This window comes from Hemibagrus wyckioides, linkage group LG11 (assembly GCF_019097595.1).
Source record: "Hemibagrus wyckioides isolate EC202008001 linkage group LG11, SWU_Hwy_1.0, whole genome shotgun sequence".
Taxonomy (NCBI): domain Eukaryota; kingdom Metazoa; phylum Chordata; class Actinopteri; order Siluriformes; family Bagridae; genus Hemibagrus; species Hemibagrus wyckioides.
The window spans coordinates 19,108,490-19,123,958 of NC_080720.1; the positions used below are offsets into that span (position 1 = coordinate 19,108,490).

General features: G+C 37.5%; 1 protein-coding gene across 1 annotated transcript in view; it reads right to left on the minus strand.

The window, feature by feature from the left end:
* Positions 1-15,469, minus strand: part of snta1 (syntrophin, alpha 1) — a 28,692-nt gene extending 13,223 nt beyond the window's left edge. The window contains exons 1-2 of the mRNA XM_058404022.1: positions 15,113-15,469; positions 5,856-6,041 (exon numbers count right to left, since the gene is read on the minus strand). Coding sequence (XP_058260005.1) covers positions 5,856-6,041; positions 15,113-15,395 — 469 coding nt within the window. The 5' untranslated portion in view covers positions 15,396-15,469. The remainder of the gene's footprint in view (positions 1-5,855; positions 6,042-15,112) is intronic.

Here is a 15,469-nt window from a genome sequence, read left to right on the forward strand (position 1 = left end):
TGTCTGTTTATCTATCTGTCTGTCCACCTAAACTGTATAAGTTAAAGAAAGTACAGTAATTAAAAATGTACATATATCCGTATCAGCATGGCTAACATGCCACCTATTAGTTGCAATGTTATTTAGTAAATGTAGCTGTTATGCAAAAGAAATTAATGAAGAACAAGTGGCATTACAGATGCAGTGTCAACAAATATTTGACTTATTTTTGCTCCATCAATGATAACTGTTCCTAAAGAAACCACAGCTGGATAGAGCGCTGCATGTTGCCATGCTAACAGCTCATAGTACACGTAATAGCACTTTCAATGTAAAGAACCATTGCTAGAACTGAAATTTTTTTTATGTCACAAATACAGACAAGTGGAGCGATACAAACATTAGTGCTGCTATAATAAATATCAGAACTCAGAACTATTGTTTTTACAAGATTAGTCATTACATTCGTCATTACATTAGTCATAACAGTCTGCTATTCCTTATAGCCTGCTACTCCACTATATTCTCCTTACTATACCCACTGTAATTATTGATGGCATTAATACTGACTGAATGATTCCATGTAGGCTCATTTTACAATCAAAGTCACCATCATTTTACTCTCATGAATAAGAACACTTCTTTTTGGTCAAGAATTACTGCCAAACATCACTTTCAGCTCTGCTCCACTAAAACTCTAACAGGTACTTGTCTAATGAATGGACAAATTGGACGTCTTGTGCCACCGTGTGAAATTTCAAAGATTAAAGCAGGAATACTATAAACGTAGCTTCACCAGTCTACATAGTGAAATACTTCAGCGTGTAAGAAGAATTCTTGCATTTTGGATTGATTGTCTTTTCTCAGCGTGATACTATATGTGCCTCCACATAGTGATGTTAAATTGAGAACAAATGACATGGCTTAGCTCAGCCAAATGGGATTTTTACTTCTAATATCGTATTATCGTGAAGTAAAATGCAAGTCCCTTCATGATTGTTACTATTTTCATTTCGGGATACTGTTAAGCTTTTCCTCGTTCCTGTTGTAATTGCAGGAACATTTTTATTTCCCCATCTTCACAGAATATCACTATAATATTTCCCTTTCCTGAGCAGCTCTCTACTCTCAACTACACAGATGGCAAGCAGCACTCTTCTTTAACAAGGCTTCTGATTTTTTAAGGTTTTTACATGTATACATTTCTGTAACTTGTTTTAGATACTTAAAGTGCAGACCTCTTTTTAATAGCCAGCATGTAATTAGCTCAATATGCCTCACAGTGGTAGCTGTCTTAATAGTCAACGTTAGAGTCATTTTGTGTGTGTATATATATACAGCAGTGAATGAATAAATTGCATTTTCAGGGTCAGGTTTGTGGATCCAAATCCAGTCCTGAGAACAGGAATACTGAAATAGGAATACTTGAATGGTCCATTGCACAGCAACATACACACACACACACACACACACACACTCATTCACACCTTGAGGCAATTTAGCATAACCAATCTGCCTACCAACATGTTTTTGGACAGTGGGAGGAAACCCACGCACACACAGGGAAAATATCAGAAACTCTACACAGATAGAAACCCAATCTCAGGATAGATTAATCTGGGTACCCTAGAGCTGTGGAGGTGGCAACATTACCCACTGTTCCACCATGTCACCCAATCTGCATAGAATTAACTTATATTTAGTCAAGCTGTGTTTTTTAAGATATAAACTGCTTTAGGTATAATCGAACAACTCTGTAACAGGTTGCATTACAGAAGCTATCCAAAAATCATTCATAAGACGTATTGATACTGTAACTCTGCTAAATCTTCTTCTTTTAATGGTTTGCTACTAAGTGCCATATTAAGAAGAAAATATTTCCGCAAATAATTAGCAAATACTACAAAGACTCACAGAGCTCTTTATTAGGAACACTGTACTAATACTGGGTATATTTTGCTCTCAAAATAGTCTCATTTCTTCGTAGCATGGATTTCACAAGATGTTGGAAACCTTCCTCTGAGATTGTGGTCCATTTTGATATGATTGATCACACAATTCCTGCAGATTGCTCTGGACCTCTGGATCTATCACAGTAGAACACAAAGGTGTTCACAAAGGTGTTCTACTCGAATCAGATTTGGTGAATGAGAAGTCCACTGATGACCACTGAATCACTGAATGCTCATGAAACCAGTTTGAGATGACTTTTGCTTTGTTGGAAATAGCCATTAGAAGATGGGAAGGGAAAGGATGCACATGGTCAGTAACAATACTCAAACAGTCTGTGCCATTCAAGCAGTGATTGATTGATATAAAAAAGGGCCCAAGAAAAGGTGTTCCAAGACATTATTCCCCACACTATTACACCACCTCCACCAGCCTGGACTCTTGACACAAAGCAGGTTGAATTCATGCTGTTGACAGATTCTGACCCTAGCATCTCTATGCTCAGCATAGACCGAAATTCTTCAGACAAGGCTATGTTTTTATCAGTCTTGTCTAGTTTTGGTGTGTCTGTGCCGACTGCAGCATCAGCTTTTTTTATCAGCTGATAGAAGTGGATCTTCTGCTGTTGTAGTCCACCCATCTCAATGCTTCATGTGTTGTGTATTCTGAGATGCTTTTATGCTCACTTCAGTTGTATAGAGTAGTTACCTAAGGTCTTTCTGTCAGAGCGAACCAGTCTGACCATTTTTGATCAACAAGGCACAGAATTCCTCTGCAGAATTGCCAATTACTGGATGTTTTTTTCTTTACTGCATCAATGTGTGTGAAAAGATCAGCAGGTATAGAAATACTCAAACTTACCTGTCTGGTACCAACAATCATGCCACATCTAAAATCAGAGCGATCACATTTTTTCCACATTCTGGTGTTTGATATGATTTTATCATTGCATTGCTGCCACATGACTGGCTGATTAGATAAATGTACCAGTGTTTGTAATAAAGTGCAATGTCCTTACCAACTCTAACACTGAAACAATGTTCCTGACTCCATATGGGCAGCAAAATATCACAATGAAATGCCATGTAACTCTTGTAAACCATACAGAATCACAAAAATTTTAACTTCACTGAGAGCAGAACTGAGCTTGACTGGCTTGTATTTCACTAACAGGCTCTGGCACCTATATGATGCCCAGAAGGACTGGTGTGTAGGACATGAGTAGAAACAGAAGCCTAGGGGAGCATTTGTTCGTGAGTAATGGAGTTTAAGATGCGTGAAAATTGCTGTTATCCTTCACAGCTTTTCTCACCATACTAGGGTGAGAAAGACCATAATTCACACACAGACAGACACACAAACACATGAACACACCAAACTGGCAGTATTTGGCTGTTCCTGTCTGTGTGAGTTTATTTAGTTTACTTGTTACCGTAAGCAACTGAGCCTGCTCCATTCTGGCACATCTTCCACCCCATTTCCCCTATCTCTCTCTCTCTCTCTCTCTCTCTCTCTCGCTCTCGCTCTCTCTCTCCTCTCTCTCTCATACACACATACACTCTTCCCTTAAAATGTCATTGCCCCTTTCCGCAACACTGTTCCTACTTAATTAATCAATTAGTGGACTCTCTATCTCTATTTCTCAGTAGGGGATACAATAATTGTTTTCCTCTGTTCCCCCTATCAGTGTTGGAATAGGAGAGAGCAGCAAGAGAATGTCTACACACACACACACACACCTTCATGGTTGCACTATTCCATTCCTAAGAGCCCTATTACAGAAGGTAAAATGCTGATATGGCACTTTGCAGCACTTATCATATCCAGTAACTCTTCAGTCTTCTTTCTCTCGTTCCTTGTATTCGTCCGTTCCTCTCCTCCAGACTCTAAATGCATCTCTTTCCATTCTAAACTACCTAAAATGAACTAGAATGACATACCATCGAACAATGATCATTAACACATCATATGTAGTCCAAGCCTTTCTCAATGATTTATTATAGAACAAATGTTGCACTGTGATCTGGCAACCTGCCTTGGCCGCAAATCCACAGCTCTAGTGTGCTTTGCTTCTCACATTGATTTATTCACTGAACCCGTGCTTGAGTATGATGGTCTGCTGGGGCGGGATAGAAAGCTAAACTGAGAAAGCAGTCAGCAGTGTCTAGGACACAGCTCACACTCCTCACATTGTCCAAAGTCTTTCATTTATTTTGACCAGAAGACAATGACAGATTGTTGTTTGACCATATGCGTGGCCACATGTCTGTGTATAGTGATGGTGGTAAGAATACAGTTCTAAAGGTATCAGGGCTTACTGAATTTGTGCATGTGTGTTGCGTGTGTGTGTGTGTGTGGGAGCGTGTGGGAGTGTATTTTATTTTTCATTTGTGTGCGAGGGTGAGGCTGAGATGAGGTCATTGCCAGAGACCAGCTGTAGCTTTATGATTTCATCTGCAGTGTTTTATGGGTACATTTACCTGACCTTCCTTTCTGTGTACTCTGCTGAGATTCCTAGGCCACCATGACAGAACATTTCTCATATGGAACCTTAAATTCGCTCTCAAATTAAACGTGAACCTCAGTCCCCATGTATATGAAAGAATAAAGAATTCTCCTGCCCTGTGATTTATCGCAGAATGTCATACACCCTTTCTCATTTTTCATGACTCTAGCCGAATATAATCACTTTTGCTCTGTGCTCCTTTAGGTTCATTATGTTTCAACACGTAAGAATTTATTTTTAGAAAGCAAGTTGTCTATAGACATGATAATGAAACAGAAAGCTCAGTGCCCTTCTAAGTATGTTAAAAACGTGGTGACAAAACAGTTATTTTAGACTGGAATGTATCATAAAGGAAGACTGACAGTGAAAATGCAGACTGCTCGATACTGCACCTCTCTCATCTTATTTACTTTTAAAGATACTGTATGATTCTGCACTTTGAAAACCTTGGACAATCTTTAACTCTACACTGAGACAGAACCATAGGCTGCTGATCAGCAGTTTCATCTAAAGCCTTCTCAAATCTCAAGCCAGGAAACATTCTGACTGCTTGCTTTCACTGTTTGCTCGACTTCATACATATCCCTGCTTCCTACTGTTACTTTTTTTGTATTGCTGTATTTGGCTGTGTGCATGCACAATTTTTCATCTAACCTAAGATCACATTTTAGTCATAATTTTTACTCATTAGCATTCGTCTTACCCCATAATTACATCATTTTTAAACTCCGAGCGTTCAAGCCACAAAGAGGGGGGAAAAAATCATAGGCGGCACCATGTTTATCTTTCGTTAGCAACTTATGTTAGATAATTTGTATGAGTGGAACATCAGTGCCTCCATGATTTCATTATTTTGCCATCACGGAAACTAGTGCAAATTCCACAATATTCTGAGAAGACTGCGATTTTTCAAAATTACTGCAGATTTTCTGCAGATTTGGGTCAAGACATTACAACATGCATTTCTCCAAAGCCCTCTTAGTATCACATGTATTAAGAAAGTAATGACATATGTGTCTTCACCGGTAAGTAGCTTAAAATAAGAATCATGTGCTTGAAAATTTCTGACTTACAAAAAAGCTTCATTTGGCTGCAACAATCACAAAAACCCTGAAATCTGTCAAACTGAAATATACTTGCTGCCTCAACATTATAGGTTTAACAAGCTAATGTGTCTAATGGGTCTAATGTGCTAATGTGTGTATATATATGTATTACTCATTTATCTGAAAGAAGCGATGCTTCTACAAGTAGGAATTCCAAATTTTCTAGAAGTCGGAAATTCTGAATTACGAAATACTAAATTACAAATGCAGCATTAGACCAAACCTTGTGAGTGGATTTTGAATAAACTAACTCATTTTTCTAAGCAAAGTTCCAAACAGGTAACAGTGTAATAACAGTGATTATGATTACCTACCCTCCAAGATAACCTCTTTGCCTGTCTTCTTCAGAGCTTGCACGGCTTCATCATGAGTAGCTTCTCGCAGGTCACATCCATTGACAGATAAAATAGCGTCGCCGACATACAGAGCCTCAGTTTGGTCTGCTGCGAGTCCTTTGAAGATCTTAGAAATCAAGATGGGCATCTTGTTCTCTTTACCACCTGAAAGAAATTGCAGTCACACAGTCAGCACAGTCATTTCCCTCCTTATATTTCACATGGACTGTAGCAGTATGTGATGCTTTACAGTGGAAGTAAACCATTTTCAAACCCTGAAAAATAAATTGAAATATGAACGAATAGATGAAAAGGAAAAAGAATGCTTTTATTTGTAAGTATAACTATGCATTCATGAACATTGTATTTCAGGAAAAAGCATACGGCTGAAACTACCAAAGGTCATCAAATTAGTATAATAATAATTCTGATTTGAGAGTTCTGTGTATATTAAGGGTGTAATAAACCACTGAGGGAGGTTAGCACATTTGTCTCACACCTCCAGGCTTGGGGCATTGATACCTGCCTCCACCCTGTGTGTGGGGAGTTTGCATGATCTCCACGTGTTTCCTCTGGATACTCCGGTTTCCTCCCGTAGGCAAAAAGCCATGTGTTGTTAGCTAATTGGCATCTCTGAAATGTGTTTAGTATGAGAGTGTGTGTTTGATTGTGCCCTGAGATAGGCTGGTACCCTGCCATGTGTCCAGAGTCCCCTTGATAATACATTGCGGGTTCTACAAGATCATGTAAGCTTTACAGAAAAGGATGGATAGATGATCCATTGATTTTAAACACAAATACTGAAATCGGTGCATCATAAACTGCATATTGCTGAAGAACTACAGCATGAAAAGAGAATTAATTTTTTTTTTTAACTAATATGTATCTAATTTAACAAAATCGAACTGAAATGTATATCTTAGAAGAATTCAGTGGTATCATCAACTATCAATTTGTTGCCTTATGAATTGAAATTGTAATGTATCATGTGGAAGTGTGATGTTTACACCTCTAGTGTATATGTCTTTACTCAGACTTCAACACTGTCTGCTTGGAGATTGATTCCATTATTACATCTCACTTCACTTTGCCAGACTTTACTTACAACACATTCTGCTCTATCTCATACTTAATTGATGTAGTCATGACAATTGCATCAGCTTCCACCATTTAATAAAATGTATATATAATGTATATATATATTGCTTGACATATCTATAATATTTCATCTATACTATTTCAATAAGTTGTGTTACAAGGCCCTCGACTTTTATTTCTATATTTAAAAATGCAAGACTAATAGCTGACTGATGTGCACATTATACAACCATTTATTATTACTTTCGTCTACCCACAATAGTTCGTTGGTTCAGCTTTCCAAAGTACAAATGAAAAAGTCATTTATACCACAGCAACTGAAAAGAAACGACTAAACGAACGCAGCACAAAAACCACTCCAATTCCACTGCACTCCCATGATAATAAACATGACCATTCCTTGTCCTGTGAGCTTCATATCTAACTTCCTGCTCTGCCATGCATGAGAGATACAACCGTGCCTGCTTCTGCCTCTTTTGTCCCATGAGCAAACTGATATCATTAGAATTCAGGGCAAAATTAGATATCGGCCAACATATTGTATAAATTGAGTAATAATGAAATCGAATAAGTCTTAGTTTCTCAGACTTCTGTGGTTTTCTACATTGACAGAAGATATATAAACTGTAAGCCAAACCCCTTAAAGAATCCATCTGATCTGTCAGTGTAGAAAACCACACAAGATAATGTGGTTGAAATGATTAAGATTATTTCTCAAATGTGTGATAGAATATATATTGTAAGGAGAGAGGAACTGTTCACATTCTTTATGACTTGTTAAGTTTATGACATTGACTTTATAAATCATATATATACATATACATATACATATACATATACTTTATAAATAAAATGCTTTGGGGCAACAATTATATATCAATCCCCCCAGGATTTTGCAGTTTTTTGTGGTTGGTTTTTATTCCCAAAAATCTGATTTTGGTGCAGCTTTTTTTTTTTTTTTGTCAAAATTTGTAATTTTGTAATTTTTGTGCATTTATATATATATATATATATATATATATATATATATATATATATATATATATATATATATATATACTGTAACACAGTGTGTCTAATATTTGTATATATATATATATATATATATATATATATATATATATATATATGTATATATATATATTTAAAAATATATATATATTATATAGTTAAATATTTCTAATTTAATGAATTGTAAATTGACAGATGATATGAAGGGATTTAGCTGGAGTTGAATATTAAGTAACTAAAATACAGTAAATACTCAGTTGACTTATTTGAATGGAAATGTACACTGCTTATTTTTTTAGCATGATGTAGCTAGATATTCATTTGCAAACAGAGAAGAACTGTATGAAGGAATAGTCCCTGAAGCTCTCCCTTTGACCTGTAAATCCCACATATTGTGATGGTGAGTGTGAGGAAAAAAATAGGCTCTCACTAGCTTTAAGGCTTTCAGTAGCACATAATAATGTCAGCTAGCTAACTAACTGAGCAGTTGCTGAGATACTGCCTCCTACCTCCTTATTTTCAGGAGAAGCATCTGATACTTCCAAATACATAATTTGTATTGAGATATATATATATATATATATATATATATATATATAAAGCATATGCATATATATATATATATATATATATACATATATATATACATATATATATAAAGTCTTAAAGCAAACAATCACCAAACGCACCACCACACCACAACACAATATAAAGTCCTCACAAACACTTACTGTGAAAACCACCTACTCTCTTAGCCTGCCACTCTCTCCCCTGCCACTCATGGTACACGTGTGTTGTGGAAACTAATGATGTTGTCATCAGCTAAAACACATGTTCAGGTTACTTTACTTCCTGAACAAGTGCAGACTCGAGTACGAGTTGAGTTCACGTTCACAGCAATTCAGAAATTCTCAGGTTCAGCTCCTGGTCTACATGACAGCTTTTACATTACCAACTTTTCATACAGACCATCTTTCTTTCCAGCCGAAACCTCTTCCCAGGAAGGAAACTGAGCAGGAAACTCGAAGTTCCAGTCCCCAGCCTGTGTAAAATGGGAGGGTTGCATCAGGAAGGGCATCTGGTGTAAACCTTGTGCCAAAATCAAAATATGTGGATCAGATGATCCGCTGTAGAGACCCCAAACAGGGAGCAGCCGAAGGACAACAACAATACTACAGCGCTGTAAAAAAAAACGTATTCACATATCCCAGCTTGCTGGACAGCAGTTATATAGTGTGCTTGGAGCAGAGAGGGTTAAGAGTCTTGGTTAAGGGCCCTGTATGAACCCCTGACCTTCTAATCAGTAACCCTATGCATTTAACCACTGAGCCACAATTGCCCTGAGTGAAAGAAGAATGTCTGGTGAAAGAAACATTCTTTGTCTGATTGCTGTTAATGTTGTTGATAGAATAAACTGCTTTGCAAGACCATTCTAAAAAATGACACATCGACTCTCTATTAGATTGTAAGATAGACAGATTCACAAACAGAAAGATGTCTTGATCCCAATTTTGTGGAAGACATTCACTCTCGGCAGGTACATCTCTAACGCTGAAAGAGAAACTGAGCGAAAAACAGTGGGAGAAAAATCTCAGACGGTCCAAAACTGAACGCAATTGCAGTGTTCTGGCAGAATGTGTTAATGACTTGGGAGACCCAAGATCCCCAAGATGAGGAGAAATACATTCTCATAGGGCAGAAAAATGATTGAAAATTCTAGACTGTAATAAAGAGGAAGTGACTAATGTGCAATATTTTGCAGATGAAAAGGAGCAGTAACGTACAAATCTGATGTTTTTAGATATAAAACATATTGTATAATTAATCCATTTTTTTCCCTGTAGTAAAACATGTTTGCACACTATGCCTATAATTCTTTAAGCAATATGCAAAATAAAGCCAAATATTTATTTAAGTAATTTCACACCAGCTTGATTTTTTCAGTATTTGGCACTTGATTTCTTGGCGCTAGGTAATCTGACCAGCGCATGAGCTGATTCTACAGTATTCCACTAAATGCTTCCACAGCAAGAGGTAGTTCTGCGGGAATCATTTTTCGGAATCCAGCCAAACCTTCGCTGCTCAGGAAATTAATAACGTTGATACGAGCAGATTAAATCATGTTAACTCTCAGCCCCTGTCTCACACTCTGGCTCCTGGTAAGAATTTATGGGGGTTGGAAGAAGGTTAGATGCTAATGTCTGCATCTAATGTCTGTGTTTAAAAAGGGGTTTTAGATCATTCTAATAAATATTACATGTAATACAACAGAGGCGTCAAGATCATGCTGCACGTGTCCCAGCTGTGGAGTGGATTGGACTTTTTTTTTTTAAGAGACTTGTTGACTGCATGCTTTAAAAAAATAAACTGGATAAAGAAAAGGCACGTGTTCATCAAATTTATGGAAAATGCATTGCTTGAAATGTATAAGCTGTATAAGGTGAAACATACAGCTCAGAATAGGTAATTTCATTACACTGACCACTTTCCTATATCAGATGTCCTCTAACTCCCTGTGAATTACGTTGAACACTCTGACAATGAGAATTATGTTTGGTTTGATCCTTGCTCTGGAGCATGCTCCAAAACACATACATAGATCTTCTTTAGTACAGAAAGGTTATGCCTGCAGTATATCTTCAGAGGAAGCATCTCTAAATCATTTTCAATGAACATCGGGTGCCCATTGCAACTGGTCTCAAGGGTTTCTCAATATCAGACATCCATCTGGTGATGCTAGAGGAAGCAAAGTAATACCCTTGAGTTTGCCTTATGAAACATTACACGGAAAAACAAAGTGTACACATTTTTACACCCTGAAGCTATGAGGATACTGTGCATTGGTTTGGAATAGTTTCCATCATTTTCATTCCTGAGAAGGATTTCAAATCACCTTTAACTACCCTGTAGACATTTTCAAGCATCAAAATGGCTCTGTGTTTACATTCGCCCATTTTTGTCAATCTGAATGAATTCAATTTGATTGACGGCTATCTGAATCAAATATTCATTTACATTTGCACAACAATTCCATAATAAAACATAACACCTGTAGGCATATTCACACCTCAAAATTCACCAGATTTACATGTTTAATTTTCCATAATTTACCAAATTATTTCAGATCTACACCAACCCTTTCAATCCAATCACAATTTAATTCAGATCGAGCTCAGTCGGTTCGACTGAGGTGTTTACATGAAGGCTTTTTTTTAATTACAAATGAACAATAAATCCTTTTACTAACTGATTATATGGTTGCATGTAAATACACTGTCTGAGACTCCACACTATGGGTGGAATAGAATACTATACTTACACTCTACATTATTTTGGTGTATTCTAAATTCTGCAACGTTGATTTTTCCCCTGATTGTTATTTTCCATTTTAAAAGATAAACTAGAAAAACTAATCACTGCTTGCCTAAAAAACAGGAAATGTAACACTTCCATCATTTCTGGTGTGGGTAGAATATGGGAGGTGTAAAAATATTACTAGCTGTACAGTACAGTTGGAAACTGTGCCAACTGATTTTTAGTAAACAGTTTAAAAAATGAGCATCATAATTTGATATAATCCTTTAAGAACGCTTAGGTTCCTCCCATCAAATGAGGATTGGATATAAGAGGTATTGTAATGCATCCACCTTGAAAAAATTAGACACGCTTCCACTTAAATATTTTTTTAAATATCTGGAACCTTATACTGGGCTTTATTGAAAACCAAAGTGTAACATTTAGATCTTCTCATTAGAGTCCTGCTGGATGACAACTATACCAGACCTTTTATTTATTTATTTATTTATTTATTTATTTATTTATTTATTTATTTATTTATTTATTTATTTATTTATTTATTTATTTATTTATTTATTTATTTTTATTTTTTTTAAATTTTATTTTAGTTTATTTAATTATTTTATTTTATTTTATTTTATTTTATTTTATTTATTTATTTATTTATTTATTTGCAGCCTCTGGGGAGGGTTGTGGGTGGGGGTTCTGTTGCTGTATTGATTGGTTTGTTTCTTGTTTCTCCTCTTATCAGACATCCTGTTTCATTTTGCAACTGAAGTAATACATTTTGTATGTCTGCCAAAATGTAATAAAAAAGAAAAGAACTAAGAACTCTTTAGGTGTGTAATGTCTATATGGCTGACATTTTCTCTGTTGATGCTGTTCAGTGCTAATAAGGAGAGCACCAATGAAAAAAATGCCAATTATCATCACTATTAACATTATGTGTAAAGTATTTGATTCACCAGCCCTGTGATGGACTGGCAACCTGTCCAGGATGTACCCCTGTCTTTCGCCCAATGTGTGCTGGGATAGGCTCCAGCAGATCCCTGTGACCCTAATTAGGAATAAAGCAGGTATAGAAAATGGATGGATGGATATTTGATTCACCATTTCGATTTAGGTCTTGCTGGGTCAAAATCTTCACAGGGCAGATTTATAGCACTTTCAACATATTTTTGATTGATATTAAGTACTCCAGTGTTTTGGCAGAGCCCCAGTGCAAACGCTCACTGCCTGGCAGGGCTGGTAACGTAATATAACCTATGATAAACATCACTGGATATTATAGCAAAAGAATATCATGTATTGACAATAACATCATATCAAGCCAATTTCAATACTGTTTTCTTTTATTCATGTTTGGTATGTTTGTTCTTTAAACAGGCCATTGGCTATGTTCTGATGATCTGGCTAAAGACCTTTAGCTACAACCTTCTGCTTTATTTGGACAGGTACCAATACAATTTGAAAATGTGCCACTGCCTTAAATATGTTTTGACCCTACTGATCAATCCCCATCACTCTTACTCACTTGTACCAACCTTAGTCGAATCATACCCCCAGCTACTCAGAACTATTGAAGATCACTGACCTTTAAAGACAGCTACAACCTTCTAGGTGGTTTGTCATCGCCCTAAATACCATTGGCTAAATACCAATACTGATGGAGTTTTGGAAATGTGCCACTGGTTTTGACCCTTTTAAAGGATCTTTGCCACTCTACCAATCATTAATTCACCCCTATGCGAACCAGAAAAGCCAGAGTGCTAAAGAAACATACTTTACAGCCTTCTGTTTGTGCTCAAATATTGTCTCTATTCATCCATGAATTCAATTTATGGTATATGTATGGTATGCTGTTGAGTACCAGTCTAATACCTTATATAACAGCTATAAACAAGGATTATTTCCTTCCATTAACTGAACTCTAAACCTTTTTTTATGTGTATGTGTTTGCAAGTTCCCAGTAGTGAGATCCTTCTGCACTGCTGCATAACTTTCTCTGAAGCACTATGACCTTTGAAGAGAAGAATAGGGACATACTAGTCATTTATATATGTAATAGGAAGAAAGGGTTGACATTTAACATGCTGACAGAGAGAGGGGTAAATTCTTTGCTTATTGCCTTCATTTGCTCTTGAAGGAAATGAAATGGTGTGTATGAAATGTCAGATTAAGAATGTGTGGTTGATGGGAAAAGCACATGGCAGAGCTGGATTTAAAGAATCAGGGTTTGCCCAAATAACTGAGCTAGTTATGTAACTTTTTATTCTGCTAAGTTGCACCCTGGTGAGGTCTGCAAAAAAAAAAAAGCAGCGAAAAGGCACTGAACATCTAATAAGCCTCTGCCTGGTTAGCACTGGAAAACACACCATAATTTAATGACACGTAGAGAAAATGCAAACCAGAATCACTGGGTGCTGGCAAAGGTACACAACCCGATGGAAATACTTCCAACTGGAAAATTCATATCATAGACCAAGTCTTTCTTGGTCACACTTGGGGTTTCCACAAGAAAAAGAACAGCAGATCCACTTACATCTGGCACTACAGTAAATATAAAAATACAGCTGCACTTTGGACTCAGTGCAAGGTCGTCTCTCTCTCTCTCTCTCTCTCTCTCTCTCTCTCTCTCTCTCTTGCTCTCTACCTAAAATAAATAGCACCAATCCCACCACTCCTTCTTGCTCTTGTCCCATAGCTTTCATTTCAAGCCAGTGACAACGCTGAGCATTGTGGGTAATTCTCTTGTCAGCTGTTGGCATCGGGGTGCAACTCCCATCCCCCTCGTACACACTCTGCCTCAACCCTCACTATGACCTCCTCAATTACTGACACAAACAACCACTCTCAAAGGAGTGGCCATTTCATTAATAACTGATAAGATCTGAACCCAGTATAGTGGACAATGTGACTCATCGTGTTTAAGTAAGACCAGACACATCCTACTAATATCGAACAATTCTTCATATACTTAGAGTGACTTTTTCTTGGTCAGACATGAGCAAAACAGCTGCAATCGTGAGGCATTCTCAAGGCACGATATTAAATATAGACATACAACTCCTACGCGTGGGTGGGTGTAATGGGGGCATATATATTTCCTAAGTGTGTGTGAGGGGAAGGTTTAAGTTATCAGCCTATGCTCATTCATGCACAGAGTATGTCAGCTGAGAAACAAACCCATTTAAAAGCTAGGACTTAAACAAGCCGGCCTTCACAGCTGCTATAATATGCCAATAACTCAGCCATTAAACTACCTGCTTAAAGATATTATCATTAAATCTATTTAATAAGCCTATTCCCATCGTGGGTGTAAAACTGTGAGCTCTTAACACTCGCTGATCCTCAAATATCTATGAGCACTGTAGAACTGGATGAATTGTGGATGACTTTTTGGTCTTTAAATACAAGAGGAGTTTAGAGAGTCCTGATTTGGACATGTTGGTGATTTTGCAGTGGGAATGAGTGTGTTATTATAACACCATCAAAACAACACTGTAATAGAGGAATCTAACCAAATGTATTTGGGTAGTGTAAAGACTGTTATGAACTATTGTTTCGACCTTCATAATTAACATAAGTCACCTTTCTGTTCGTCTTCTACCCTGCTGATTACAGTTATATTAGAGACATGCAGATAACAAAATAGACTGCAGAAAAGTACTGTAACTTTTTGAAACACTACACAGCTTTAAATGGTAAGTATTGTAGCACAGAGGGCTGTAAGTGGATGGACTTTTATGCTCTTCTGATGTATAAAGAAACTCAGGAGAAGTTTATGATGTTAGAAGTGAAATGAATGAAAGTGGGACTTTCTTCACTACCTTTAATGCTGATGCCGAGTCCTCCCACGTCCTGTTTGGTAACTCGCACGGTCCTCTTCACGTTGCTGATGGAATCCGGGACAGCGGGAGAGCTCAGGTGCCCCGGCTCTCCATTCATAGTACCCCCGGTGGCCGGCGTGCTTTTAGCCGCCTCAGCGCTCACCTCCCCTGGGCTTAGAGTGAGCGTGTCCGCGCTGAGTGTAGCTAACACCCGGCTCCAGCGCTCCGCGGCCAGGCGAACCTCGAGCAGTCCGCTTTTCGGAGCCTTCGCTGCGGCCGCCATGTTCCACACATTCCTGGAATACCGGCCTGCCAGAGTCCCGTAAAGAGATAGGGGTGGAGAAGAGAGAGAGAGAG